This window comes from Ranitomeya imitator, chromosome 5 (genome assembly GCF_032444005.1).
Source record: "Ranitomeya imitator isolate aRanImi1 chromosome 5, aRanImi1.pri, whole genome shotgun sequence".
Taxonomy (NCBI): domain Eukaryota; kingdom Metazoa; phylum Chordata; class Amphibia; order Anura; family Dendrobatidae; genus Ranitomeya; species Ranitomeya imitator.
The window spans coordinates 13,952,042-13,966,346 of record NC_091286.1 but is presented as its reverse complement, the minus strand read 5'-3'; the positions used below and the strand labels follow the sequence as shown (position 1 = coordinate 13,966,346).

The following is a 14,305-nucleotide window of genomic DNA, read 5'->3' as shown; positions in this document are numbered from 1 at the left end:
TAACATTTGAGATGGTTCATTTGATTAGATTAGGTGGAGATTTTGGAGCAACCAATAGAAATACTCCAGCCCGGGTCTTACGGGCCTGATAGTTGTAGCTGGGTTTCCTTGGATTGGTTTTGGCTGGAGATGAACAAAGGTGTTTGGTGAATGCTTTTAAAACTGCTTGAGCTATACTGCCTAGAATTGTGAGATTGGTGAGGCTGCTATATTTACCTTGAACTTTGTGCCTGAAGAAAGGACTGTTTATGTTATTCATTTGCACTGGAGAAAGGCTGTTTTCATTTTGGTGCTCTAAGGATTATGATGGACACTAAACTTTAGGCTGGTTTGATATAAAAATTCTGTGCGGGTGCATATCCAAGCGGCTATTACAGAATCAAAACCCTACAATTGGTGTTTGAATGCGGGCACGAAGTGCCAAAGAGCACAGATGATTACAGTCCTTGGTAAAGGCAACTACATAATTTCAAACACGATCTGAAAGTATAGATTAGCTTGTTAAGCAGCTGTTCAAGGCAAATCTAATGCAGCAGCAATAACAGCAACAGCAGCAACAGCAGCAGGACTGGAACCCACAAACTCCGGGTCCAGCAGCAGCAGCAACAGCAGCAGATGGCTCTCTTGGCAGAAGTTGTCTGGGTTGCGGAGACAACAACTCCCACCAACCAAAAGAGTATTTTCTGCCATGACTTATAATGAGGGCATGTACTGTAAACTAGATGTCCGAGCAGTACAGAATTTTACTTTATGTTTTTGTTATGGCGGTGATTATTGTTGTGAATGTTACTGTTGGTCTCCTGGCTGTTGTAGTAGTAGCAGTTTTTCTATGTTTTACATTTTATACTGAATTACTGAGGTTAAGCACATGACATTTTTATGGGTGGGGGTTTGCTTTTTGTTACTTCCACCATTAGTTTTTTATCCATATTTGGTTTTATGACATATTCAATTCTGTCTGATCTTCAGCAGAGGTTCTGCAGGAATTTTACCAAGGATGGCATCGGACAAAAGTTAATGAAAACCCTATTGATCAGGTGCTGGACCTTTAATCGGCCTGTGCTGCCCTCATTCCTGTTTATCCCCAATCTCAGCTGTCCCTTCAAGCATAATAGATACATTTATGTGTCCTGGGATCAATACTATTAATTACATGAGAGGAAATAAAAACTGTGCGAGGTTTACTCTCCCCACACCTGCAATTTCCCCTCAGAGACAGATGGGGGCGCTCATTGTGAATACCGTTATTCATGTCCATGGAGGAGATAATTAAATTGAGAGTAAGTTGGGGGCATTAGCAGAGGTAATAAACTAATACAAGAAGCCTGAGGATACAGAGTATCGATCCCAGTGATGTGGTGAGGAACCTATGGAAGCTCTGGGCCTTTCTCAGTCTTGTAGATGAATAATTCCGACTAATCAATCAAAACTATGGGAACGTGGAAAGTATTTACCTCCAAATGGGATTCTAAGCCCATATATACTCTTTCTCTGAGTGAATGAGATCTTTTTGATTTTCTTTCCGAGGCAGGAATCCTGTACACAGCTCGCCCTACTCTCAGCTGAGCAGTGGATACAATGTATCAGTCTGCACAAAGCTCTGTGGAGTCCTGATACATTGTAACAAACCAGCAGAGAGTTCTGTGCTATGTTACGGAGACTGTCTTATTCTTAGATTATGCAAACAGTCTTATTAAACCCCAAATTTATCATAGTGGTTCATGTTATTTCAGGAATGTAATTGTAAGATTGTCTATTCTATTAGCCCAGTTTTTCCTGAGATGTAAAATGCATAGAATAGAGCAATGTAGCGATCTTATCGCCATAGTTTTATCACACAGAACTTAGAACAGATCAGAAGTTGAACGTTGGACATTTTTACAAGTCACTCGAAAAAATTATCTCATTTTCAAACTAATAACATAAACACATATTAGAAGAGTTGTGCCCGAGCCACTTTGCCTGCGTCGTGCCCACCATTGTGTGTCATCCCTTGTTCTTCTTAGAATATTCTGTCAAAGGCTACTTGGAACAGACTTTGCACTAGTCACTCCCTCCGGCCGGTTCCAGAGGATCCCAACCTTTAACCCTTGTACAGGGATTTGTTCTTACAATGGAGTCCACTGGATTGCTTCCACAGAAGGGCTGCTTCCCAGAGCAGCAATCCAGAGGCAAGAGTGGTTGCCACTCGTCAAAACTAAGAAGTAATGTCAGGGACAAAATTAACAAGTCAAACAACAGGCTATGCCAAATACCATACAGAAGCAAAGTTCTGGGTGAACGAAATAAATAACTGGCGGCCAGAGACCATATGCTGGGTGTTTACATAAAAGGAGTCCACGGATCCCAGCTGAGAGCTAATTATATACCAGCCTACTGCAGCAAAACACATGTGGGCAAGAAAGGACAACTATTCTCAGCAATCTAAAAGCTAAAGTCTCACATGCTGCTGGCAACCAGGGCAGGTGTTGCAACAGTATTTTCAAGTACAGATGTGGAAACTTCTTTTTCTCATGATGGAGTTTTCACTTACTTTTGTGGATAGTCTGTCAAGCTGTGTTTCCAGATAAAGATTTCTGCGTTTTCATAAACCCTTGCAGTGATTTACACAACTGAATTACGCCTGTATTTAATGCAGTGCCAACTGAAGACTCGTAGATCAGGAACATTCAGGGTTCTGGTTTTCATCGTGACAATGCATGTCTTTGCTTCAACCCTTTGTTCTTTTCCCCCCAATTGAGCTGGGATACTGTTAGCTGTTACCTGTATGGAGCCTTCTCAGTTCCCTGCTCTGCTGCGCAGAGGTCATTTGCAGCTGGTGCATAACTTTCCACGTGGGTCAGTTCATGCAGTTTCAGTCAGGTGCCCTGAGCCTCAGATCCTGCACTGTGTGCTGTAATTGTTTCTGTTTGTGCTAAGGGCATGTGCGGCCACACCTACCCTGCTTTTATCAGGGTTAGGGTGTGTACTTGAAATGCTGTCCCCAGCCAATTGATGAGGGGCAGCTCCTATATAAAGTTCCACTGCACTATGGGTGGGGCCTGAGCCACTCACAAAGCTCCTGAACTTTGCCATGTGTGTTTGTGTTCCTGCACCTCTCCTGTCTATGTTTTGGTACCAAAGTCCTTGCCTTGATTCCTATTATGTCCTGTTCTGGCGCATGTCCTGGAGGCGGTATATCCAGGCCTGAGACCTTGATCCTGTACCTGTCCTGTACCTGAACCTGTCTGAACTGTGTCTGCTGTGTTATGTTCCTGGAATCCCTCTGCGTCTGGAGCCTCGCACCCAGTGACTTTGAGTCTCTTGTAACTGGTGTTTCTGCTGAGCATCTACTATGCTGTGCTCTGACTACCATGCGGTGCTAGCTCCTGGCAGGCCCAGAAATCCTGCAGTTCTAGCACCATCCCGCTTGAGTTCCTTCCAAGGTCCGTTGCCCGGAGCCTGATGACCGCAGTCTGGATCCTGATGACTGCGGTCTGGAGCTTGGAGCCTGATGACTGTGGTGGTGCCTGTAGGTCGTGTCAGATGTCCGGAACCAAACAACTCCTGTCTGGGGTCTGCCAGTGACCCTGGGTCCAGATGTTCTGATGTCCTGTCTGTACCCTGATGTCCTGCCTGCATCCTGATGACCTCGTGTACCCTGATGTCCTGATGACCTCATGTACCCTGATTTCCTGATGACCGCTGTCTGGAGCTTGGAGCCTGATGACTGTGGTGGTGCCTGTAGGTCGTGTCGGATGTCCAGAACCAAACAACTCCTGTCTGATGTCTGCTGGTGACCCTGGGTCCAGATGTCCTGATGTCCTGTCTGTACCCTGATGTCCTGTCTGTACCCTGATGTCCTGCCTGCATCCTGATGACCTCGTGTACCCTGATGTCCTGATGACTTTGTGTACCCTGATGTCCTGATGACCTCATGTACCCTGATGTCCTGATGACCTCATGTACGCTGATATCCTGATGATCTCGTGTACCCTGATGTCCTGATGATCTCATGTACCCTGATGTCCTTATGACCTTGTGTACCCTGATGTCCTGACGTCCTCCAGTGTCCTGATGTCTTGCCTGCATCCTGATGACCTCGTGTACCCTGAAGTCCTTTTGTGTCTGATACCCGGTACCCAGTGTCTGAACTTCCTGGGCTCATCTTTTAAAGATGGAGTCAGGTGTTCTTGCTGAGCTTTTACTATGCTGTGCTCAGCCTGCTATGCGGTGCTAACCCCATCCACCCAGGTTCAGTCCGGCGGTGCTTGCACCATCACGCTTGAGTTCCTTCCTTGCATAGTCATGTTTGGTTTATGTTCAGTGTGACTTTACTTTAGTAAACTTTACTTTCTCTATACCTGAAGTTGTGCGGTGTAATCAAGTCCTACGTGTCTCTTTCCTTGTCCACATGCTCAGCTGCCACAGAACCCCGGTCTCTGCCCTCCCTTAGTTTGGGTAGGCCCAGGTCCCCCTCTGCAGTATAAAGGGTCCATATTGCCTCCACGGGGGACGCGCGCCCCACGCCATCGTGGTCAGTCGGCGTGGGGGCGTCTATGGGCTGGGCCGCAGCTGACCGTGACACAGCCTTGACCCTTGTGCACATGGATTTCTCTAGACTCTGAAACGTTTGATGATATTATGTTCTGGAGATGGAGGATGTTCAAAGTTTTTTTTTTTAATCATTCCATAATTTTTAGTTGTTCACAGATCGGTGACCTCCGACCAGCTTTGCTTCTGGGAGACTCTGCCTCTCTAACATGTTCTTTTTATACTCAAGCATGTGACTTACTTAGGTGTAAATTGACCCTCCGATTGTTTTTCATTAGTATCACTTACTTTTCCAGCCTTCTGTTACTTGTCACAACTGTTCTAAGATTTAACAAGAAAGAGAAAGTAAAGGACACAACCAAGGTAAAGAGGAAAACCTTCAAGCCGTCATTGATGTTAGATGGGGGCAATACACGGTATAAAGAAATAGGGGATGTGAACTTCTGATCAGGGTCATTTGGATGTTTTGGGTTGTCATTATGACTTAAAAAGAGAAAACACAGTAGTCTGACAATAAATGGCTTCACCCAACCACTAACCATGAGTGGAGAAAAGTATTGGTGTTATCATTCATATTCTCTGAAAAAGGCTAAGAGAGCAAAAATTCTGCCGGGGAATGTAAACTGTTGAAGTCATTAAAGTCAGAGGGATATCATATTTATAAAACAGTGTCTAAATTCACAACGTCTAAAACTGGGATTTGCAGTATTAGTTGGCTGTAGAAATATTTATCAATTATTTTATACTAGATGGTGGCCTGATTCTAACTCATCGGGTATTCTAGAATATGCATGTCCACGTAGCATATTGCCCAGCCACGTAGTATATTGCCCAGTCACGTAGTATATTGCCCAGCCACGTAGTATATTGCCCAGCTACGTAGTATATTGCCCAGTGATGTATTATATTGCCCAGCCACGTAGTATATTGCCCAGCCACGTAGTATATTGCCCAGCCACGTAGTATATTGCCCAGCCACGTAGTATATTGCCCAGCCACATAGTATATTGCCCAGTGACGTAGTATATTGCCCAGTGATGTAGTATATTGCCCAGTCACATAGTATATTGCCCAGTCACGTACTATATTGCCCAGCCACGTAGTATATTGCCCAGTCACGTACTATATTGCCCAGCCATGTAGAATATTGCCCAGCCACGTAGTATATTGCCCAGTGATGTAGTATATTGCCCAGCCACGTAGTATATTGCCCAGTCACGTAGTATATTGCCCAGTCACGTACTATATTGCCCAGCCACATAGTATATTGCCCAGCCACGTAGTATATTGCCCAGCCACGTAGTATATTGCCCAGCCACGTAGTATACTGCCCAGCCACGTAGTATATTGCCCAGCCATATTGCCCAGTCACCTAGTATATTGCCCAGTCATGTAGTATATTGCTCAGCCCGCGTGGTGTATTGCACAGCCCGCGAAGTATATTGCCCAGTCACATAGTATATTGCCCAGTCACATAGTATATTGCCCAGCCACGTAGTATATTGCCCAGCCACGTAGTATACTGCCCAGCCACGTAGTATATTGCCCAGCCATATTGCCCAGTCACCTAGTATATTGCCCAGTCACATAGTATATTGCTCAGCCCGCGTGGTGTATTGCACAGCCCGCGAAGTATATTGCCCAGCCACATAGTATATTGCCCAGTCACATAGTATATTGCCCAGTCACGTAGTATATTGCCCAGTCACGTAGTACATTGCGCAGCCCACCTAGTATATTGCCCAGCCCGCGTAGTGTATTGCACAGCCGGCGTAATATATTGCCCAGCGTGCGTAGTATATTGCCCAGCCCGAGTAGTATATTGCCAAGCGCGCATAGTATATTGCACAGCCCGCGTAGTACAGTGCGCAGCCCGCGTAGTATATTGCCCAGCCCACGTAGTATATTGCCCAGCACGCGTAGTACATTGCCCAGCGCGTGTAGTATATTGCCCAGCCCACGTAGTATATTGCCCAGCGCGTGTAGTATATTACCCAGCCCACGTAGTATATTGCACAGCCCGCGTAGTACATTGCCCAGCGCGTGTAGTATATTGCCCAGCCCACCTGGTATATTGCCCAGCACGCGTAGTATATTGCGCAGCCCACGCAGTATATTGCCCAGCCCGTGTAGTATATTGCCCAGCGCACGTAGTATAATGCACAGCTCACGTAGTATATTGCACAGCCCGCGTAGTATATTGCCCAGCGCGCGTAGTATATTACACAGCCCACATAGTATATTGCACAGCCCACGTAGTATATTGCCCAGCCCACGTAGTATAATGCACAGCTCACGTAGTATATTGCACAGCCCGCGTAGTATATAGAAGGGGGGCTGTAATGGGCGCAGCTGGATGAAAGCCCCCACATGACTGCGTTGCCAAGAAGGGAGTTTTAGAGTTTTGAATAAAAACAGGGATCTTATAGGGGATTGGTGGAAATTTTTGAATAAGGGGTGGACCTAGTGGGGAAAGGAGGCAGGGGCTGGAGAAGTGCGGGAAGGATCACTTGTGAGGTGAATCATCAGGAGAGAAGAAGTGTGCAGCTACTCACCATGGCCTCCATAGACAGCCTCGTGGAGCAGCTGCGCAGGGAATCCAGGTCCAGGAGCGATGGATGGCTGGAAGAGCAGCTCACCAGGCTGCTGGGCGACTGCGGGAGCCGGGGCAGCAGGACCAGGAGAACCCGGCCCCCAGAAAGATTGTCCCCCGACATGTCACCGCGCGGCAGGCGCAGGCCGCGGAGCCCCTCCGGGGACCCTGCGGGGGCTGCGGGACGCGGCGCGACCATCCTGCCCGTCCCCCCCTCCGGCAGGAATCCACCCGGCGGCTCTGCCGGCGCGAGGCGGCGACGTGGAGCGGCGACCAGCCAGGCACGGCCCGATGCCAGGGCCGCAGCGGAAGCCAGGGCCGCAACGGAAGTGCGGCCTAGTCCGGGAGCGAGCGGCGGTGCGGCGCCCTCTAGCGGTGCCAGAAGCAGCCGGAGCACAGCGCGGGCAGCGGCGGCAGAGTCAGGAGGAGAAGGGAGCACAGCGACGTCAGCGGTGAGGGCCGCACAGGTAGTGCGGCCTAGTCCGGGATCGAGGGGAAGTGCGGCGCCCCCCAGCGGCGCCAGGGACAGCAGACTTACAGCACAGTCAGCGGTGGCGACAACAGGAGGAGCCAGGAGTCCAGCGACGGCAGCAGTGAGGGGGAGCTATGGAGCAGCGGTGACAGCGGCGGGCTCACCTCCCCTAGGTGGGCCTGGCAGCGGCACGAGACGACAGAGTAGGGCGACGGGCAGGCTGGCATCGGTGGTTCAGCTGGGCCCGGGACGCGTTGGTCGTGGGGCAGGTGCCGGTCGGGCAAGTAGGCCAGGAGGCCGAGGTGGATTGCAAACAGCCGTCAGGTCAAGATCCGCCAGGAGGTCCAGCGACAGGAGTGTATCGCCAGTCTCGGTCCCCCCTGGTGACGTGGAGGCCAGGGGCGCGGGCCTGGGGCAATTCAGCGGCAGCGACGACCCCGGATCTGAGAGCGAACATCCAGAAGATGGCGAACAGCGGGATTCCGGAGACACGGCTGGTGGGGACACAGCACCTGCGCAGCCTCGTGAGTACATGTCTATTCCTATTTCGGTGCCGGGTACGGTGGGGTTAGTGGAGGGGGTAGGGGACGCTGGTTCTGGGCTTCCTGGCGTTAGAGAGCTTTTGGCAGGTATGTCGCATATTTTGAGGCGATTGGACGCGGGGCCAGCAAGTAATATGGGAGGGTCACCTGCTGGGGCTTGGTTGGTGGATCCTGTTAGTACAGCCGGGGGAGGGGGCTCCGGTGAATTAGTGAGGTCTGGGGCGGCCGCGTCGGCCCAGGCAGCTGGGGTGTCAGTGTCGGTTCAAACGGAGGCGGGTAAGAAGGATGAGATAAAGTTGGATGATCGGGCAAAAGGGGAGGTCTTTGTGTGCTTTGAGGGTCCCCTCGGTGCCCATTTAAAGAAGGAGGTGAAGGAGAAGATCTGGAAGGATGAATTTGTTGAGATTTTCTCCCTCCTCCCTTTGGAAAAATTTAATCTGGACAAAGGGAAAAAAGATGATAGCAAAAAGGAAGAGGAGGAAAAAAGGCGTTGGCGCCTGATTCCGCAAACGTTTGTTAATTGGCAACAGGCTTTTGCTATCTTGGCCAGTGTGATAGGAGAAAAATTCCCGGAAAATTGCTCGGGTCTTTTCTGTTACTTTGATTCTATTGGTGAGGCACATCGTACGTATGGGGGCCAGGCTTGGCTGCGTTACGATGAACAATTCAGGCAGCGGAAGGCGGTTAGGCCTGAGATAAAATGGGAGCATAAGGACATTGGATTGTGGCTGAAGGTGATGGCCCCTGTGAGGTACGGGCAGTCCTTTCAAGGGGGCGCGGGGAGTAGTAGTCAGCAATCAGGACAAGGGGGAGGAGGAGGACAGGGGTATCAAGGGGCGAAGGAAAAAACGGGCACGTGCTGGCAGTTCAATGACGGCCAGTGCAAGTATGGCAATACCTGCAGGTTTAAGCACGTGTGTTCCCATTGTAGCGGAGCTTCACACGGGGCTTCAAAATGTTTCAGAAAAGCAAGGGGCAAGCCAGCAGGGGGTAGCGGGCATGGGGGTGACGCCGGTGAGGCTTCAAAAGATGGCCCCTTATCTAAGTAGATATCCGGACCGGTTGAAGGCGGTGGTGATTAGGGACGGTTTTGCTGAAGGTTTTAGGATTCCTCACCCGAATCATACGGTCCCCTTTTCTACAAAAAATCTGAGGTCAGCAAGTTTACATGCGGATGTTGTTTCGAGTAAGTTAGCAAAAGAGGTGGAGTTAGGAAGAATGGCGGGCCCGTTTAGTTCGCTGCCTATGGAAGGGGTGATCGTTTCTCCATTGGGGGTGGTGCCCAAGAAGGAGCCAAATAAGTTTCGTTTAATCCAGCACCTATCGTACCCAAAAGGTTGTTCTGTTAACGATGGCATTGCGGAGGAATTATGCTCGGTTGTATACACGTCGTTCGATGCGGCAGTGCAATGGGTTCGTATGTACGGAGCGGGGGCCTTGATGGCGAAGACAGACATCGAGTCTGCCTTTCGGCTTCTGCCGGTGCATCCGGAGAGCATTCCGTTACTAGGTTGTTTTTGGAATGGAGAATTTTATTTAGACAGGTGTTTGCCGATGGGCTGTTCCATTTCTTGCTCGTTGTTTGAAACTTTCAGTACTTTTTTGGAATGGGTTGTTAGAGACGTTTCTGATGTTGCTTCGGTCATTCATTATTTGGATGACTTCATGTTTGTGGGCCCCCCGGACTCTGCGGTGTGCGGTAATTTATTGGCCACCATGGAATGGGTGTCCGGGCATTTCGGGGTCCCTTTGGCGCAGGAGAAAACAGAGGGTCCCTGTACGGTCTTAAGTTTTCTCGGGATTCTTATCGATTCTAGAAAGATGGAATGCAGGTTGCCCGACGACAAATTGTTGTTGCTGAAGCAGGAGGTGTCCAGAATCGGAAAATTGAGGAAAGTGACGTTGAAGGAGTTACAGTCGTTGCTAGGGCGCTTAAATTTTGCGTGCCGGATCATGCCTATGGGCCGGATTTTTTGCCGAAGGTTGTCCAGAGCTACGGCGGGAGTCCGTGCAGCTCATCATTTCATACGTTTGAGCCGGGAGCACAAGGACGATCTGTTGGTTTGGCAGCGTTTCCTGGAAAATTATAATGGCAGATCATTGATTCAGCAGGAGGATTTGAACGCCTTTGATTGTGAAATTTATACGGACGCAGCAGGGGGAGCCGGTTATGGGGCCTACTGTGCAGGCAAATGGAGTGTCGGAGTGTGGCCGGAAGAATGGCGGCAAAACGGGCTAACCAAAAATTTGGCATTGTTGGAGTTGTTCCCAATTGTAGTGGCAGCGTTTATTTGGGGCGAGAATTTTAAGGATCGTCGGGTACGATTCCATTGTGATAACTTGAGTGTCGTGTCAGTTATCAACAGTTTATCTTCCTCTTCTCCCCCCGTGATTAGGTTGGTTAGGGAATTGGTGTTGAGGTGTTTGGAATTGAATTCGTGGATTTCGGCGGTGCACGTACCAGGTGTCCAAAACAATATAGCTGATGCTTTATCTCGTTTTCAGTGGGACCGATTCCGGGAACTGGCGCCAGATTCGGAACCTACAGGAGCGGGATGTCCTTCGCATCTGTGGCAGATTGTTGCGGAAGGGGAGGTCGCTTGATACAGGCCTCACTGTCGAGCCGGACATGGTCGGATTATGCAGCGGCTTGGGAGATGTGGGAAGGTTGGTTGGTCCAATGCGGCCCAGTGGAATCCGACGGCGATAAGATTATGGCTCTGCTGGCTTTGATGGGTAAGGCGGCCGAATGGGGATGGTCCGTTTCGAGGTTAAACAAAGTTGTTGCGGGTCTGGCCTTTGGTTTTCGGTTGCAAGGTTCAGCTGATCTGACAAAAGATTTTTTGATAAGGCAGGCTTTGAAGGGTTTTCGGAAGGGCAATGTGTCTTTTGATAAGCGTAGGCCGATTTCTTTTGGTATGCTGGAACGGCTTGGGGAGGCTTTGGGCGGTATTTGTAGTTCGCAGTTTGAGGTTGTATTGTTTAGGTTAGCCTTCTCTTTAGCGTTCTTTGCCGCTTTGCGCCTGGGGGAGCTGGTGTCCCCAAATAAAAATAAGGTGGGTGGTCTGTTAGCGGAAGATGTTGACTTTTGGGCAGGAGGTATTGTATTTTGGATCAGGCGTTCTAAGACTGATCAGCTTGGTAGGGGTAGGCGAGTGGTGCTGGGGAGAGTTGACGGTAGCGGGATGTGCCCGCAGCACTGTTTGGAATCTTATTGGCGTCTGTCGGCACTGAGGGCAGGCCCTTTGTTACGACATCAGAACGGGGAATTTTTGTCGCGCTACCAATTTACGGCGCTGTTGAAGAGGGGTTTGGGATCGTTGGGTGTTGACCCGAAGAATTTCGGGTCGCATTCGTTTCGAATTGGTGCTGCGTCCGAGGCGGATGGTCTGGGCCTAGGCGTTGATGTGATCAAAAGAATAGGCAGATGGAGTTCGGATCGATATCTGTCTTATATTAGGAATTAGGTCTGTGGGGGAGAGAGCCTTGTTATGGTGTTAATCATTGTTGTGTTTTTTCAGGTCGAACCTCCCTCCTGGCATGGATTATCGGACATTCATTTGTTCATTGGGGTGCGCTTCGTGCGGATGTCAGGCGAAATGGTAGGCAATTAGGCTTTGTAAGGGATTCGGTGGTTATTAGATGGTTGGGATTCCGGGGTATGTTATGGCGGAGTTTGTTGCCGGCAGTTGCCAACGCCGCTAGATTGGATCGACCCCCGGACATTTTGGTGGTTCACCTTGGAGGAAATGATTTGGGAGTTAGGCCAGTGAGGGAGTTGATCAGAGACATTCGTTTTGATTTTTTACGGTTGTGGGTATCTTTCCCGGGTGTTATGACGGTGTGGTCGGACATTGTACCAAGGCGGAAGTGGCGTGATGTACGGTCCCATAGAGGGATCAATAGAGCCCGGGTGAAGCTGAATAGGGCGGTGGCAGGATTTGTGTCTCGGAACGGGGGTATTGCCGTTAGACATTTGGAGCTGGAGGATGGGATTGGCAATTATTGGAGGGATGATGGAGTGCATCTTAATGATGTTGGTATGGATTTATGGGCACTCGGGCTACAGGAAGGAGTCGAGAGAGCTTTGGTGGCGGTGGGGCACTCACGAGCCTGAGGTGGTCAGGGCTGTTCGTGTGTGGCGGGGGGTGGGGTTCTTGGAGGTGGTGATGACGTTTTTACGGGGTTGATCTGGCTTTTGTTTACGGGCTCTGGACGGGGAATTTACCTCGGGAGCTTTGGGGTTTTGGTTTGCCCGAAATGGGTTACATGGTGCCCTTGAGCTGGTGGTCACGGCTGAGGGTAAAGAAGTGTTTGGTTTTAAAGTTGGTGGTGGCTTTATGCCTATTTTTGAGCCAGATTTCTTACCCCCAAGAACCCTCCCCTCAAGGTTTTTACATATGGTATATATGTTGTTATTTATGTTATTGTTTGTTTAATAAAATGGCCGCTGTGGCCAAAATTATCCAAAGAAATTTACGTGTTGGTGTTTAATTTAAATTTACAGGAGAAGGGGAGAATGGCCCCCTGGGGATGGGGTGGGGGTCAGGAAGATTGAGTACGGGAAAGACCCTGTTTTGGCGATACGCGGTCAAGAAGGGGGGCTGTAATGGGCGCAGCTGGATGAAAGCCCCCACATGACTGCGTTGCCAAGAAGGGAGTTTTAGAGTTTTGAATAAAAACAGGGATCTTATAGGGGATTGGTGGAAATTTTTGAATAAGGGGTGGACCTAGTGGGGAAAGGAGGCAGGGGCTGGAGAAGTGCGGGAAGGATCACTTGTGAGGTGAATCATCAGGAGAGAAGCCCACCCTCCCTCCCTTTATTGTGGATTAGTTTAAGTGAACAGTTTGATGGGGGGGTAGCCGGGGAGTTGGGTTTTTTCTCATCTCGGTTTTTTAATCAGTTATTGCCAGAGGGGAGTTTTCGTTATCATTGTCACAGTGGCAGTTTTGGCGGGGGGTGGGGTTCTTGGAGGTGGTGATGACGTTTTTACGGGGTTGATCTGGCTTTTGTTTACGGGCTCTGGACGGGGAATTTACCTCGGGAGCTTTGGGGTTTTGGTTTGCCCGAAATGGGTTACATGGTGCCCTTGAGCTGGTGGTCACGGCTGAGGGTAAAGAAGTGTTTGGTTTTAAAGTTGGTGGTGGCTTTATGCCTATTTTTGAGCCAGATTTCTTACCCCCAAGAACCCTCCCCTCAAGGTTTTTACATATGGTATATATGTTGTTATTTATGTTATTGTTTGTTTAATAAAATGGCCGCTGTGGCCAAAATTATCCAAAGAAATTTACGTGTTGGTGTTTAATTTAAATTTACAGGAGAAGGGGAGAATGGCCCCCTGGGGATGGGGTGGGGGTCAGGAAGATTGAGTACGGGAAAGACCCTGTTTTGGCGATACGCGGTCATGCCCAGCGCGCGTAGTATATTGCACAGCCCGCGTAGTATATTGCCCAGCCCGCGTAGTGTATTGCACAGCCCACGTAGTATATTGCCAAGCGCGCGTAGTATATTGCACAGCCCACGTAGTATATTGCACAGCCCGTGTAGTATATTGCACAGCCCACATAGTATATTGCACAGCCCATGTAGTATATAGCAATGTGGGCATCATATCCCTGTTAAAAAAAAGAATTAAAATAAAAAAATAGTTAAATACACACCTTCCGTTGGCCGACGCTCCTCACGACGCTCCGGTCTCAAGAGTGCATTGCGGTCTCGCGAGATGATGAAACGTAGCGGTCTCGTGAGACCGCTATGTCATCATCTCGCGAGATCGCAATGCATGGAGCAGTCACCGGAGCGTCGCAAGGAGCGAGAAAGGCGCCAGAAGGTGAGTATATAATGATTTTTATTTTTTTTCAATTATTTTTAATATTAGATCTTTTTACTATTGAGGCTGCATACGCTGCATCAATAGTAAAAAAGTTGGTCACACAGGGTTAATAGCAGCGGTAATGGAGTGCGTTACACCCTGTGTGAGCGCTGACTGGAGGGGAGTACGGAGCGGGCGCTGACTGCGGGGAGGAAGGAGCGGCCATGTTGCCGCCGGACTGCGCCCGTTGCTGATTGGTCGTGGCAATGGTCGTGGGTGTTTTGCCACGACCAATCAGCGACTTGTATTTCCATGACAGAGGCTGCGACCAATGAATATCCGTGACAGACAG

The 14,305-nt window shown here is 49.4% G+C and overlaps 1 protein-coding gene across 1 annotated transcript; it reads left to right on the top strand.

Moving 5' to 3' along the window:
• The first annotated feature begins 9,362 nt into the window (after positions 1 to 9,362).
• LOC138680507 (uncharacterized) lies at positions 9,363 to 11,720 on the top strand. Its single transcript, XM_069767885.1, has 2 exons — positions 9,363 to 10,807; positions 11,662 to 11,720. Exon 1 carries the CDS (start codon positions 9,386 to 9,388, stop codon positions 10,742 to 10,744), a length of 1,359 nt encoding a protein of 452 aa, XP_069623986.1. The 5' UTR covers positions 9,363 to 9,385; the 3' UTR covers positions 10,745 to 10,807; positions 11,662 to 11,720.
• Positions 11,721 to 14,305: the final 2,585 nt, after the last annotated feature.

Bases quoted from the DNA above. Each gene is read 5' to 3' on its own strand.
- LOC138680507 (XM_069767885.1), top strand. From the start codon at position 9,386: ATGGAAGGGGTGATCGTTTCTCCATTGGGGGTGGTGCCCAAGAAGGAG.